This window comes from Grus americana, chromosome 26 (assembly GCF_028858705.1).
Source record: "Grus americana isolate bGruAme1 chromosome 26, bGruAme1.mat, whole genome shotgun sequence".
NCBI lineage: Eukaryota > Metazoa > Chordata > Aves > Gruiformes > Gruidae > Grus > Grus americana.
Genome location: NC_072877.1, coordinates 3,414,591 through 3,430,864, shown reverse-complemented (window position 1 = coordinate 3,430,864; position 16,274 = coordinate 3,414,591). Strand labels below are relative to the sequence as shown.

The 16,274-nt window shown below is 39.6% G+C and overlaps 1 protein-coding gene across 4 annotated transcripts in view; it reads right to left on the bottom strand.

Moving 5' to 3' along the window:
- Positions 1-16,274, bottom strand: part of UNC5D (unc-5 netrin receptor D) — a 161,307-nt gene that overhangs the window by 83,596 nt on the left and 61,437 nt on the right. For all 4 annotated transcript variants that reach the window (XM_054804681.1, XM_054804683.1, XM_054804682.1 and 1 more), the window contains exon 2: positions 1,163-1,381. In XM_054804681.1, coding sequence (XP_054660656.1) covers positions 1,163-1,381 — 219 coding nt within the window. The remainder of the gene's footprint in view (positions 1-1,162; positions 1,382-16,274) is intronic.

Here is a 16,274-nt window from a genome sequence, read left to right as displayed (position 1 = left end):
ATTTCTTCAGAATGTGTCGCTTAAAAAGAATGCCAAACACCACTTTAGGAGACGTAACTTTTTAAATGGCATTTTTTCCTGTAAAAAGGAATTTCTTGTACTGATAGAGAGGATGCTATGCATACACTGCTATTTCCAAGACATGGAGTTGCCTAGCAATCTTGGAATTCAAAAAGAGGAGAAAAGCAATAACAAAACAGAATTGTGAAATTACAAGACGGTGCAGCATTAAATTGGTTTGCAATACTTATCAAGATGCTTCTAAATGAGAAAAGATACAGGGTGTGCTGGGAGCATGATAAAATCTGTTGATCATTTTCAACTTTCTCCCTTCTCATTCTCTTCTTTTAGATACACGCTTCTGCACAATGGATTTCTCCTACTTAGCTTTAGTACCTACCAAATACCTGTCACTGCTTGGGGTGAAGGCAAATTTCAACCACCCCGCTGGTGTTTTTTCAGGGTTCACCCTCACAGGAATTTCATAAAAGCATGTGTTTCCCTGTTTCTAGTTCCCACTACAAACTACGCCATTGAAATGCAGGGAACTACTGTTCCCTCCGGAACCGTTATTTTCTTTCAGGAAGCTCGCTGTCTATGCTTAGTGTTTGATCAGGCCCTACGTCTCCACTCGGAAACGTTGGTGCTGCGTATCCAGTTTGTTACCGTCTCGGTGTAACGCCTCCCACATCTACAGTCGGTTTAATTCCCTTTGTTCTCCCCATTCATCCTACCAGGATCTGTATTCCCCTCCCTCTGCCTGCCAGCTCTGTCCTTCTCTCACCCTCTTCCACCCACTGCTTTCCCTTTTGCATTTCGGGAAACGGCGTCTCCCAACTCCGCAAATCTGTATCTACATGGCGCATCGCACGCAGACGTGAGCGGGCTTCGCCGACATGCCAAGCCGACCAAAACGCGCTATCGCGGTAGCCCAGCAATAAGCTGAGGCCGATGCGCTGTGCCCATGGCTGACGGGCTGTGCTCGGGGCAGCGCCGCGTGGCTCGGGAACTAGCGCCGGGTCCCGCTCCTTCAGCTCAGCGCGAGCCTGCGACTACCTGCGACGTATCTCTGAACGCCATCGCCTGTTCTTTGCTCTGGTTTGCATCCCGTTGCCAGACGCTGCGTTCGGATACACCTCCCGACGGACGCGTCAGCCCTTACCTGTAGTCTCATCCATGCTTTCCTCAGACACGTGCTCGTTCTGATGGACCCATTCACCATTGCACTTGAAGAAAATCTGCATCGCTGGCATAGCTTTACAGCGTAAGACAATGGGGTTGCTTTTTATAATGTAGGCATCATCTGGTTCCTCCATAAAATGAGGCAGTGTTCCAGGAGCAGATGGGATAGACTCTGGAAGGGATTCACTGTTATCATTTCCTGAAAGGGAAGGAAAGGAAAATACACATTTTTCATGTTGTTGCACCCTTTGTGTCATCTCATTTAATTGATTAAATAGCATTTCGGATTTTATTAAAAACTAATTTTATTAGAGAAACACTCGCAGAACTCAATAGCTGTCAGGATTGTGCTTTGCAAGGAATCTGACGCACATACGCAACGCACAAAAAAATAATGTAAATATAAGAACTGCCATGCAAATCGACAGAAAAGAAGCATCGGACTCAGCAGAAAACTGCACCATCACTATTGCTAATTTTGTAGATGGGGAACTGAGGCACAGAAAGATTAAATGAGCCACCTAAGGTCATACAGAAAGTCTGTGGAAGAAGTAGAAACTAAACCTTATTCTCTTGAGTGACAGCCCAGTGCCTTAACTACCAAATCTTCCTTTCTTTCACTGAATTTAATTTCCTTTAGACGGTTGCTGCAGATTTAACAGGGATCAGAGCGTTAACCACAGAGAAATATATTGATATGAACAGCATTACTGTAGCACTCCAACAGTGGAATAAGCAAACTGTGATTTCATCCCCATTTAGAGGAATTTTTCAATACGCTTTTACACTGTTCCCATTTACTACAGCCCCTTTTAAGGTGATATAAAAGTGGAAAAGTGGCTTCTGTAAGGCCAGAAACTGCAAGATAGTGAGCTTTCTCAGCCGATATCACAGATGGTATGGTCCAAGGGCATTTGTTCAGCAATGTATAAGCCTGGGTGTCTTATTTTGTGAATTCCTGTGCTTGGACATGAAGGCAGAAGTGCTGGAATACAAGCTTTTTCCTTTGCTACAACTCTTCTAGTTGAGTCAAATCCTAGTTGCTGCTGTCAAAACCGGGAAATTTCCACTGATTTTTAGCAATGCTGGGATTTATTTCAGTAGTTTGTCAGTTTTGTGAGAAAATTCAGGGAACAGCAACAAAAATAAGACAGAAGGGATCAATTTATGAAGGAAGATTAGAAAGTACTGAATACATACAGCGTAGCCAAATGATAACAGAGGAGGACATAGTCTATATGCAGATGAAGGGAACGCAGTATCAGAGAAAGAGGAATAGCTGCGGGCAATATGGATGTGATTTAACCAAAACCAATGAAATTATGTTAGAGGAAAGGTAAGTCAAGGTGATATGAAGTAAGTCTAAAAAACCTTCACAGGTCTAGTAGATTACGGAATAATGAGAACACACTTTGTCTTTATTTCTATTAAAAATAGGTAGCTCTCACTTAGCACTCAGTATATCTGTGTGTGCAAATATACACTGTGTATGTGCTGTGAGATGATTACGATTTTCAAATGAGCTCAATGTTTTAAACTACATTCACAGCGTACTTTATAAAATATTATCATAATTTTTTGCGTTTTACTACTGAACATTTATGCCAATTTCCATCTTGTCAATCTCCAGTAATACTGCGTCCCTGCAGGCTTTATTAAATCCATGCTTTATAGGAAATAACAAAAATGTCATTATAAGATTTTGGAGAGGCTTGGAAATCCCATGCTTCCATCAACACTTTGAGTGCTTCATAAGGCAGCAACACGCTTGCATTGCGGAAGAACAGCAGACAGATTTATAAGGATCGTTCAGCTAGAGAACTTGGAATGACCCATCGGTGCTATTCAGGGCAAGACACGAAGGATGAAATTCCCGCTGGAACAAGGGCACAATTCTCCTCGCAAGCGGCGCCCCGATCTAATGACGTGGCTTTACGTTCCTGTTAAGCGTTACTGATCAGCACCTGAAAACAAACAGGTTCTACACCTCTTATGGGACTGCCACGCTTCCGTGGCACAAAATATTTTATGCTATCACCAGCAGAGTGGTTTGGGGCTGTGGAAGTGGCTCTTTCCTAAAGAAAACATTTAACGCAAAGAGGTAAGTCAAGGTGCATCTTTTCACTGAAATGGAACCGGCACTACCTTAAGTGCCCTTCAGAATCAAACTAACCAAGATCACAGCACACAGAAGGAGGAATGATTTTCTATATCCTATCCCCAAGAGGCTCACAGAGAGATATTACAATATTTTTGCATGCTGTACAAATGTAATTGCTTGAATTCACCGTTGTACGACATTTTATAATCCAGATGAAATCAGCATCTGGCCAGAATTTACTTCACTGAGTACAAGTTCAGACAACTGTTAGCAGAGGTAAGCAAAGCAACTCACTACCCCATCCTGTGCGAGGTTAGGCTGGAGGACAACTCCGTGCCTCTAAGAAAATTCACAAAGGATTTGCATTCCTTGCTTTTTGTTTATGGAGATGTTACTTTTCTCCGTATGGCTACCGAATCACAATGACACCCATTTAATGTGTTGCAATACCTAGAAGTTTTAGATCATAAATATTTAGTGGGATTTATGATACACAAGACTTTACTGGTCCCTTTATCATGCTTAAACAGAAGAGTCACACAGCAGTATTTCAGATACGTTAAAATAAATACCCTCCTGCATTTAACTGTTGCACTCTAACCCTAACTAAGATGACACTTCCTGCCACACACGTTAAAAAAAACGTTTGATGATTAGACAAGTCGCAGTGTCTACAGCTCCCCAGGACTGGAACAGGTATGATCAACTCTGAGTAAGCGCTGCTGTTTACTTAACCACAGCTACAACAGGAAACCTACCAGTGAACCGAGCATGCACACTCATGTCCGTTTTTAACAGTCCACTGACGCCAAGAGCGAAGTTAGGTTAACAAATGAGGTATATTCTTCATTCACTTTCAAAAGCCACCCTTTACTTCTTTTCTTCATCCATCCTGCATCTTCTACCAGCCAGGACTTTCCAGCCTTGGAGCCTATCCAGCTTTTATCCCAAAGCTCTACGTTCTCACCAATCCATGAAGTAAAGTTTGCCATGCTGAAGGAAGGCTAGACTCGTAGAGAACTTCTCTCAGCGAGGGCTCTCGGAGTGCCTTACAAGTCTTTTAAACCACACAATAAACTAGATGACTTTGCTTTAGCAGCAATATCCTTGTTTCACACACTACCTTCTCAAACATCTACGCAGCAAATAAATGCATTAAAAAACAATCAACATTAAGTCTGATCTCTGAAACTTTCCTTTTTAAAGACCATAGTACACTAATTAGAAAAAAAATTAGCACTTGTACTAGCTGTCCACCACGAGATACTCACGCATTGACAGTCATCTGAATCAGCGGTGTTCGGTGATTGCCTTAAACTTCTTCAGTAACAAATGCTAAGACGTACTTTCTCTTCTGGTATTGCCTACCAGATCAACTGACTCCATACACGCGTGCAGGCATGACAGAGCTGAAAAACTTCAATTTTCTTGTTCTAGGAGATACTACTCTGATTCCGCTAGTTGGTATGCTGCAGCAAACCTGAAAGAACTCCTTCCAGTACACTGAAGTTTTTCAACCATACCCTAGTATCAATAAAATTTGAATTTGCTACATCTTTCTCCCTGTATTTTTGCAACTGTTCGATGGTGACTTCTGACATACTGGTGTACTATCACTTCTGACATACTGTACTATCACTTTTTCAAGTCGATGGGCCATTTCCTCAAGACCACAGCAACAGCTCGTCTCTTGATTTCAAATTGCACTGTCCAGCTCACTGCTCATCTCGATGCTATATGAATCAGAGGTCACGCAACAGACTCGTACGAGCATTGTTATGTGAACAAAGAGACTAAAGAAAGGATTATTTGGCCCAAAATATCATTTTACATTCAAGTCCTAAGCAATTTGGCTACTGCAATCAATAGCAAAGCAAGATTAGACAAAATATTATGAGGCATTTCAACTCTCTCTAAAAACAATCTAGAAGTACTTAGCTGAAACAGGACGATGTATTGAGCCAGCCAAATCTGTATCACACAACTCTGCTCCCTCACCGATCACTGGAACTGAACGCAATTCGCTGTTTGAGAAGTATGCTTCTGGGAGGCACACTACAGAATCCGAGCGTTCCAGAATATTAAAGACACCGTATTTATGTCTCTGAGTATATGCATACACACACGATTAAATATGTAAATAACAGGAGCTGTCACAGACCTTAATCACATCAGCGCTAATTAGATAAACTGTAGGAAGATAATGCCTAGACCGATGGTCTAACATTCTAAGAACCAGATACTGCCCATGCTTAATCAGGTAGAACAAATCCCAGGGTCAAGTCCTAAAACCCGTTATTTAGAAGGCTATTATTGATGTTATATAAATACACATGCATTGCAGGATAAATAATATGTTAGCTGAGATAACTACAGTGGCTGCTGACCAAAGCAAAGCCTCTCCTAAAGAGCGCTTAATACTTGGATTTTTTAACTTAATGCATCTCTCTTGTGCATCATCTTTTTCGTACCCTAACTCATATTCAAATTCATCTGAAAGCCTACTGGAACTTTGTAAGGGTTTTGATTTCAAATTATTATCGTTTTTCACTTATAACTGTCAGTTTTCAAGATTCAGGCCATTCATAGTTACAGAAAAATGGCTGTTTTAATGCAACAGTGAATGACAGAAGACCAAACTATCAAAAACAATTCTTATATTTTTCATTCCTGGAAAATTACCTTTCAGGAAGTGCTTTGTGTTTTATGTTCTGCACACTAGTCCAAGAGGGACTTTAAATCTTTTTATGACAATAATAGAAACAAAAAAGGAGGAAAAAAAAAAAAAAAAGAAAAGTTAGGAACAAACACTAAATTCTTCTATGAAATAAATACACCGCTGTTAGTTGTCAGATCACATCAGAAAACCTTGATAGCAGCAGCCACGAATCCTTCAGCATTCCAAAACTGATTAGGATATAATTTAGATGTTAAAGTCAGATTTTAAAACAATGAAAAATCAGGAATTCTACACTTTTTTTTTCAAATTAAGAATTATTTAAAATAAGTAAGTAGCATTACTTGCTATATTAAAAAAAAATAATAATAATGTTAGAAGTGTCCCAAACAAGCCAAGTAACTTTCTGGGTAGAAATCTGAATAATCCCTTTGTAACAATCATCCTCAGAAGACAACCACATCCTCTAATGCTACCCGTCATGGAAGATTCCATTATTATCACCACCACTTTCAGATTACAAACCCCAGCATAAGTTGAAGTATTCTCTTTCTCTCTCCATCTCCTCCCCCCATCCCTGCAAAAAAGCAAGCAGAGGTGTCTAAGGGCTGGAAGCACAGACACCAAGACTTCTCATAAGTCTCTACACACAGTCCCTGTTATATTTTGGTGGTACAAGAAAAACAAAGGTCTAAGCAAAGTAACAAACGTTCAGCCTGGAGAAGAGAAGGCTCCAGGGAGACCTCATAGCACCTTCCAGTCCCTAAAGGGGCTACAGGAAAGCTGGAGAGGGGCTGGTGACAAGGACAGGGAGTGACAGGACAAGGGGGAATGGCCTTTAGCTGAAGGAGGGGAGATTTAGAGGAGATATGAGGCAGAAATTCTTCCCTGTGAGGGTGCTGAGGCCCTGGCACAGGTTGCCCAGAGAAGCTGTGGCTGCCCCTGGCTCCCTGGCAGTGTTCAAGGCCAGGTTGGATGGGGCTTGGGGCAACCTGGGCTAGTGGAGGGTGTCCCTGCCCATGGCAGGGGGGTGGAACTGGATGGGCTTTGAGGTCCCTTCCAGCCCAAACCAATATGGGATTCTGTGATTATTTTCCTACCTTAGTTTCCTCCCACTCTAATTAAGCATTCCTAAGATCAGAGGATCCCTGCCTTCCCTTTTTTTTTCCCATTTTGTTCAGTAGGATGGTGTTTTCTATTTTCTGTAACTGCCCTGAAGACCATTTCTTTCCTTTATTAGCTGTGCCCACTGGGCACAAGAACCATTCTAACATAAAAGGATTCCCTCTAACTTCCTTGTCTTGCTTAAAAGTTCCTCCCCCTGTGCTTCCTTTTTCCAAGTCCCCTGAATTTATAAATCTTGGCATTAGCATTTGGTTTCTTTATTAGGCTTCTAGATATTTTCTGCACTCCAAGCCAACTTCCCTGTAGGCAATTTAGGGGGGAAAAAAAAAAAAAAAAGCCTCTTCCCAGTGTAAACTTGCCAACCATTCCTTTCAGACAGGTCCGTTCACTAGTTGAAAGACAATTAGTCATCCACAGAGTTCTAGACACTCGCTGTCTTCCCCTTCCATGTATCTGATGCTGCTGATTCCTGTCGAACTTCGAACCACCCGCAGTCATTATTTTCTACAAAACCAAGTAATGCCAACCGTCTTCTACACATATGCTTATTTTTACAGGAAAGGCAGAAGATGAAAAAAATAATATTACAGAATACATAACTTCCTCATGTGTGGAATGGTTTTCATAATGAAATTCAAGTCATTGTTCAGTCAGAAAAGCAACTTAGTGAGATTTGTCTACATTCTTTTAATCAGATGACCCTGTCCCATATGCAACAATGTGGGTTTTTTGGAAGTCACTCAGATATTGATGGAAATATGAGATTTTGTTGCCTACCCGAAATCCTTTAATGCCTTTGTTATTTCCTCTAGTACACGGATTTAGTAAAGCCTATAGGGACATGGTATTTAGCAAAGATTGACAACACAGGAACAGTGAGAATGGTCAATAATAAAACACGCATGCTGATGAGCTTCACTGCATAATTTTTTCTTTAAACTCTATACATTGAAGGAGAATCCAGTTATTACTTATTCAGCACTCCTGGTAAATGACGCAGAACTGCTTAATTGGTACGACTCCTCCCGGGCAGCCATCTCCATTTGCTCGCCAAACCTGCATCAACAGATGATACAGATCTGGGGACCAGCAAAGTGGCACTAACTGACGTTACGTTCCAGACTCTGCGATCTCAGAGTCGGTGCTTCCTGCTTTTCCTCCTTCGGTATATTCCCTACAGAATGTATTTAGGTACATGAACCATGTTATAAGAAACTGGACAATATTAGAAGGAAGCTTCTCCACATGTGAAAGGTACGGAATTAAGAACCGTTCTTAATGTGACTTCTGTGCCTAACCAAAGGTTAGAGGAGAGTTGAAACACCTTCAGGCATATAGGACAGGCAATTGGAAGTGAAGCATGTACATATATCGTAAATATTTAGGGTCGTTTTTCTTTCTCCTCCGAGATGTTTGTTCACTTCTCATTTCAGTAGGGCCTGAAATCATAATTAGGTTGCCAAGACAATATCCCATGAGTATAACATAATAATAAAATATCAAAGTGGAAAAACATAAAGATGTCACTGATGTTTGAACTGAAATGACTTTCTGATATGAAAACAAAACAAAACAATGTCAGTGCAAGTCTGCTGAGACAACGATACAACAGTAATGCAAAAATGTCAGTGCCGATACAAGTCTACATTTGCAATTTCCGCTATAGACAACAGCACAATGCCGGTGGAAATCGATGTGATTTCTGTAAAAGCACCTGCCACCCACCTACTCCTCTCTAATTTGCTCATTGGCACAGGGTCTGCCTGAGCAGGTGAGTATTGCACATGAAGGGAAACCTTCCAGAGGAAGACCTAAGAATTCAGACAAATTTCTCATCTTAACGCTTCAGTATATGACAATGGAAACTTCCCATCACAATGTGACAACTGCCCACCAGGCCTTCACTAAGGAATAATGCTTAATGAACCAAACACAAAAATAATTACCAGTTGTACCCGAGATACACGTGAGCTAAGCGTATTCTGGGCTCATTGGGACACCAAGGCAGAGACAACCGGAGAACTGTCAAGCACATGAATTTGCTTTTGAATAAAAACTAGCTTTGAAAGTAACAGACATCAAAACAATGTATATTTGTACTCGTTCTCTCTGGTTTTGTGTTTTTGTGAAACCTGTAGTGTTCAGGATTATGAAACAAAAGATAACCTAAAAATCAGAGAAATTCAAACTCAGAATCATCTTCCATGATCAATTTTGCTTTATTGAAAAAAAAAAAAAAAAGAAAGAAAAAGAAAAAAGAAGGAACAAAAGGCTAATATCACAGTGAAGATTCCAAGCTGGTAAAATCATATTACAGGTAAATTATTTCTACTCAATTTCCAGAATGGACTGAACCTCATAGCAAAACCATGGCTTAAGGGTTAAAGCAGCTACCAAAAAGGCTTGTGAGGAAAAACTCTCTTTTTGATGTTTTTATACCCAGGAGTATGGAAGACTAATAACACAAAAATTATCAGTTTCAGAGCATTGTGCAAAGCAGAGAGAATTTTAAATGTCTTTGCAACCAAATAATACAGCTTTTTTCTTTTCTTTTTTTTTTTTTTTTGCGTTCTTTTTCCTCTGGATATTCATCCACCCTACAAGGAGGAAGCATTTCTCCTGCTTTTAAGTTACACATCTGAGGTAGCTGCCACTTGCGCTTTTCAGATACTCTCTTAAAAACTGACATCTCATCGGATGCCATCTTGTGGAGAAGTTGAAGTAAAAGCTGCAATCAATGGATCCCTCCCAACTCCTCATGCTGCGCTGATGAAATCTGCTACACTGTGAGGGTCTGAGACCTGTCAGGGCTTGAAAACCCACGTCTCGGGCACTTAAAGGATAGGTGTTCCTTCGAACAAAAGGGAGCGCCAGTGGGGAAATCAAAGATCACTTAAAAACATACCAAACAGCGACGATCTTTTCTTATTTTGCATCTCAGCAGACAAGGTCTCCTAAATTCTCAGCACATGTTGAAAGTCACAAGTGCTATATATACACATCTCAGCAAGCCAACTTTTGATATCGGTATATTAGTTTCATCAGACCCTCTTGCTTCCTATGGATATAAAGTATAAACTTCCAGCAGCTGTACCATAATCCTTCTCATCAAATATTTGGGCGACAGGTGGAAAATTGTTCTGCCAGCTGAGGAAGACAAAATCCATTCCTCCTGGCAATTTTCTGCAATGAAAACTCCAAAAAATGAATGTGCAATAAGTTGTGGAAATAAATCTAAAATATTATCACACAAAAGCAGTGTGCTCAGAATCTTTAGCTGCAAACTAACCCTGCTTATCTGAATTTTAAAGAATCTCATTTCTTCTTCTGTGTGCATAGGACTAGATATTAAGCTGGATGCTTCTACTTGAAACTATTAGTTATACACCTGGTTTTTCCATTTTGCTTTGCTTTGAAATGCACTGTGGCTTCTTTGATCATTACTTTTTTTTTTTTTTTTGCATGCATCAAGAAAGTCTGACAACAAATCTGGGAAGTGCATATTATCAATTTCATTTTACAGAAGGGTAAGCAGTCAGTCTCAAAATGGACTATGTGAGTAAGAGCAAGCCATGAAACCAGGAACCAAATGCCACGAGAGCCGTGTTCCAGTACTTGGTAACGCCATGCTAAGCTGCATGCCCCAGTCCTCTGTTATTTAGAAGGCTTTGGATGTCATTGTCTCCAGCTTATTAGCAGGAAAGGAGAGTGAAAGTCAATATATAATCCTGGAAAGAAGTTGTCTTAATAGGATTAAAAATCAAGACAACTGTGAAGTATAATATACATACTTTTAAGTGACTGTTCGTCAAGTCACATTAACACTCCTTTCCTACCTAACTAACTTTATGTCTACGAAGCCGTAGAAGGTTAAATGCTTTTTCAACAGCGATCCAGCAGACATGGAAGAGAAAGGCCCAGCGTACAAAAGGCTACCCACAGACTCACAACTGGAGAGTGGAGCTGTCTGGAGAATGACAGAATGACCTGCCACAGCTGTAAGCAACTGAGTGAGCCGACTTGAATAATTCACTGCTCCTTGGCCAAAACCCATGATAGCTAACCAAGTGCACGCTATTTGTCCATTAAAAGGCAAGTCAACGTGTTATTCTGAACCAGCTATTCTTCTCACTGACAAGGAACACGCGTGCGGTCCCTTAACTGTAACTGAGCAGAAAAGCTCTACTTACCTAAAACATTCTTGTATTACTCTGAACAAACTCTTTTTCCCCCTACTTTACACCAAATAGCAGCAACGACATTATCATTGAAATGTCTTCTCACACAGAATCCGTTTGAGAAAGACCCTACGATGTCAACAAAATGTTGCTGTGACTATACTCTCTAAGACTATAAAGTACTCTTCCTTTAGCGAGCAGGACTTCTTCCACGGAGAGGATTTTTATGCTAATACGAGCAAGGCCATTTTCTCAATCCTCATTTATTCCATCTTCCTTCCCTTTTAATATCTTATGAGCTTTAGCTAAAGGCTGTATGCTTTCCTTAAAACTCATAGGCCTCGTTTAATCTCTGCACATATGGCAGAAAGCACAATTTAGTTACATATATTTAGTCCTATAAAATGGAATAAAGTTTAAAAGCATCATGCCTTTATCCAGAAATTCTAGCCTTAATTCTTTTCATACTCGTTATCAAACAACTCGAGTAAAAAGTGCTTCTGTAGCTCTACGCAGGGCTACACTTTCAGATGTTTAGGTGACTAAGACAAAAGTGATACCACTTCTCCAACTGATCACATCACCTATACAGGTTACGAATGAAAGCAGTCAGCTTTCACCATCTCCACCTATTCTTAACCCTGACCAGAAATGATCAGGTCCCTTCATACTGCCAAGTCCCAGTGGGATTAGCGAGCAGCCTCAGCAGAGCAACCAAGGGATGGATGGTACGTGGAGACCAGCTCCCATTCATACAGCTCGAATGGGTTCTTTCTATAAAAAGGAAAAAATGGAGAAGGAAAAAAAGCCCTTTTCGCTACCACTGTCCCTCTAGAATTTAGCATTTGGCTGACACTGTTGTGCCCTCTCTTCAGCCATTTCATGAGAAACAGTTCAATGAAATTCATAAAAGTAACTTTTCATAAACCACATTGTTAATGGGTTGCAGGAGGGTAGGGCATTTATTTTCACCAAGGAGGATTAATATGTTCATAAAACATTAGTGGTCTTTTCTATGCCAACAGAGATGAATGTGTTATCCTATTGTAATCCCTTATGTATTCTAAATCTATCTATATCTAAGTTATACATATTTATAAAAATGATATATCACATTTATTAAATATTAAGTGAATTACAAACTTGAAGAATTGTTCATACATTCATACATTTATTTAACATCTAGATCTTTTTCTTTAAGCAGTATGCAAGGAATATAAATCTTTAAAGGCCAAAAGATTCTCCAGCATTCTAAATAGATGAATCTGTAACAAAAAGTCTTCCAGCACGCAGTGTGCTAAGAGTACGAAACTAGAAGAAAAAAAATACTTTAAAAATCCTATGAGAAAATATGTGGTAATACCAGACTTGTACATGTAAAGAGAATCAAATGGATGAGGACAATGGTTGCATTTTTAGCTAACAAACAGGACTGCAAAGACCAAGGCCTCAACAGATTACTGAATGACCTCAAAACAACTCTAAAATTTGCAATATGTATCAAATATCTGCCATCACATGCTGACTACATGTGAGTATATCTTAGATGGCAAATAGAATTAGTCACACAAATTTTAACAATGGTTTCCTGGAAATATGTCATAATTATCCGGTGGTTGTAGGGAGAGAAGGGGAAGCTTTACCATCTCACTGCGCAGCCACAATTTCCAGATGGTGTAATAAGACCACCAGATGTGTCACCTTTGGGGTTCATCACCTTTGGGATCAACAAATTGCCTTGAAGATTCAAGCCTTGTTGTTGCCTAGGATACTTGGCCTGTTTAAGGTGACAAGAAATGAACTCTGAATAAATTAACCAGTATCGTTTCGCCAACTGATGTTCCACGTGCCTCAAAGGGCTGCCAGCTATAATGGTTGCCATTAAAAAGTCAAATATTTACTTACAGTTTCTACACTATGGAACGGGTCTTGCAGGCAGCTGGAGAAAGTCACTGCTACAATTTAGCACAGAAGCACAAGATAAAGGAGATATAAATGAGAGGGAAGGCTTCTTAGGAGTGCTCTGCTTGGATTTTCTGTGTATTTAGATGATATCTCACATTTAGATTGAAAGCTATACACATAATTCTTTAGTAGACTGGTCTTTGGCACACAAAGGCAAATAAACTGTCTTGCTAAAGTCTAAATTTAAGGATTTTTTTTTAACCAAATGACAGTTTTAGAACTTTTAAATTAAATTTTCAGTTTACGTATAAAAAAGTAGCTTTGAACTTCAAGTGCCTATGACCCAGAAAGGGAATGAATCAGTCCCAAACTAGAGCAAGGCTAAAATGCTCATTTTGATCCTCAACAATGAAGGAAAAATAGTGGATTTCTTCCATCTGTGAGAATATTAGGAAAAAAACCCCAATGATTATTTTACTAATGATACTAGGAGTGCAGCAAATAAAATATGTAACTGCTTGGATTCCTTTCAAGTATAACAAATAATTCACCAACAGAAAGTGAATTATCTTAGGATAAAGTTAATGTGCTTATTAATGTAAAAGTCAAGGGGAAATGATCATAATGTAACTTGTTTTTAAATATCATCAACTCATTTTTATTAGGACCTAGCAATTTGCGGAATATATTTGAGCCCAAATCTAATCAGATAGACACTAACAGCTTTAATCTGCTGCCCTCCTTCCATGTTCCCACCCCCCAAAGACTGAAATCAGCTTTGAAATTATGAGGATGGGGTTCTTCAGCTGCTAGTACTCCTTGAAAGATACTCCACCTTGATTACTCTCCCTTGATTGACAAGACTATAATTATCATTTGGATCAGCTGCACTGCAATATACCAACGACAGTAACTTCCACAGGAAAAACTAACCTGAAGTAAACTAAAAACTCTAATTTGTCCACAAATGATGAGCATAAACTAGGATTTCTCCCAAGTCCAATTACCAACTTAATGTATCTGCTTGTCAAGCCCTGGGCCAAAATACAGTACCTCCTGATGCAAGTACTTCTAGCTCAGCAACAAAGCAATAATAAATATAACAAATTCATACCCAGTTCATAGTTGCACCTGTAGTACAATGCTTATTCTTAGCTACAGCAGCATTTTATTTACTGAATGAGCTCTTTCCTCCAACTTAATTCACAAATCAATTGCCATTATTAAGGCTAAAAGCTTTGATGTGCCCAACTACCAATTCAACTGCTGGAGGAGATGCTTACTGCAGAGCTATTCACATTCTGCTTCAAACCGGACTACAGACAAGTTTTTGTTTTGTTTGCAAGTAATAAGGCTGCTGTACAACTGCTGATAAAGCATTAAAAAAGAAGGGGCAAAAATAACCCACACACATGCCAAACTGCTCTTCTCTTAAAACTACTGCAGCATCAAAGCTGTTCTGCAGATAAGCGTTAGTTTAATTTCTTTTGTAAATGTTGGAGGGGAAACCCCCTCCACCTTTCTTCCTCCACGACCTAATGATAACACACACAATTCTTGACAACAGACATTGCCTAACAAAGCGCGTCAACCTTTTTCTCGGCTGCCAGCATAGGAAAGACAGGCAGTACTTATTTAATGCTACGCTCATCATCTCAGCAGAAACTCTCCGCAGCCTGCCCATTTAAACTCCTCAAATCTCTGCATTCCATTAAGAAAGGTATCAATGAACTGATATTCTCAAATGCGGAGGGCACGTGAGTGCATTGGAGCCAAGAACAGAAAGCAGTATACAACACCTCTGAAAGAGGAAAACAGAAAGATCAGGGAATCCTGATTTGTCCACAGGCGGATATTTGCATGAATAAGGCATGATTTGTCTTCAGCTACAAGACATCTCAAGACAGAGTTTCTAAATATGCAAACATTAACAGCAAGTCTTCTTATTTCTAAATTCAGACAAAAATAATGTTCTTTTACAAAAAATGTATGGAAATCCCACTTGAGATTTTCAAAGTATTCTATAATTGGATGTTTTCATATTAGAAGTTTCATATTCATAAATATTATTATCTCCTATTCCTTCGCGAAAGGGAATAGAAACCCCAATGTTTATGCTGAACCAAAGTTTTAAAGCTAGTTTCTTCTCCTGTACTTAGTATTTAGATAAAGCTTGCACTAATACAATGAGAAAAGCCTTGAAAAAAGGCAAATTGGTTCACTGTAAGTTGCTACGAAGCCAGCTCAAACCTACTTAGTCGAAAGGCTCATTCTAGAACTTGTTTGCCTTAAGATTAGTTAAGCTGCACCACGGTGGGGGCAATGCCTGGTTTGGCATTAAAACCCTGCAAGATCTTGGTTTGATCCCAAGTAACACAAGGCAGCCATCCAAACCCCACATGGATTTTGATATATATATAGAGAGGAGTTGTGATAACTAGAGATAAGACAACAAAGATCCTGAGTGGTATGCAGAGAGTGATGTAAGCATGTCGACCTTCTTCTGCTCAAAAATAGCTCTGATGCCTACACGCACTACTAATATCAGCTAAAATATTGTTCCCATTTGAAAAGCTGGCATTTTTCATTTATATTCTTCTTTTGCCTTGCACAGTAACCTTGCTGTGAATCAAACTCAAATATCAGTCACTATCATAAGGAAATTATAGGATGGAAAAAAGTAACTATGGTATTTAAATCATTAATATCTGAATAGACAATAGCACAATGCCAAATACAAAAGGAACTTCGCCTCCCACACATTCCCTTTTTTAGCCATAGCCAGTTACCAAATACACGAGTAATGTGGAACAAAACATGAATCACAGGGCTTCTTTGGGTTTATTTAAAGGCATTTCTTTTATAAAGGTATAAAGTAAATTGAAACCAGGACCTGACCCGAGACGAAACAGATACAGTGACTCTTCTGCCAAGTAAAATACATAGCAAGGAATAGAAATAAAAGGAGGTCCTATTTCTTTCCTGTGCAAACAGCTGTCTCCAGCTCCTCCTTCGCTAGCATAACCTCTCATAGTCCACTGTGTCCAAAGTTATAATTATACTTACACGCAGTTATTCCATCTTTTGTTAAAATTCCTGTGGTACT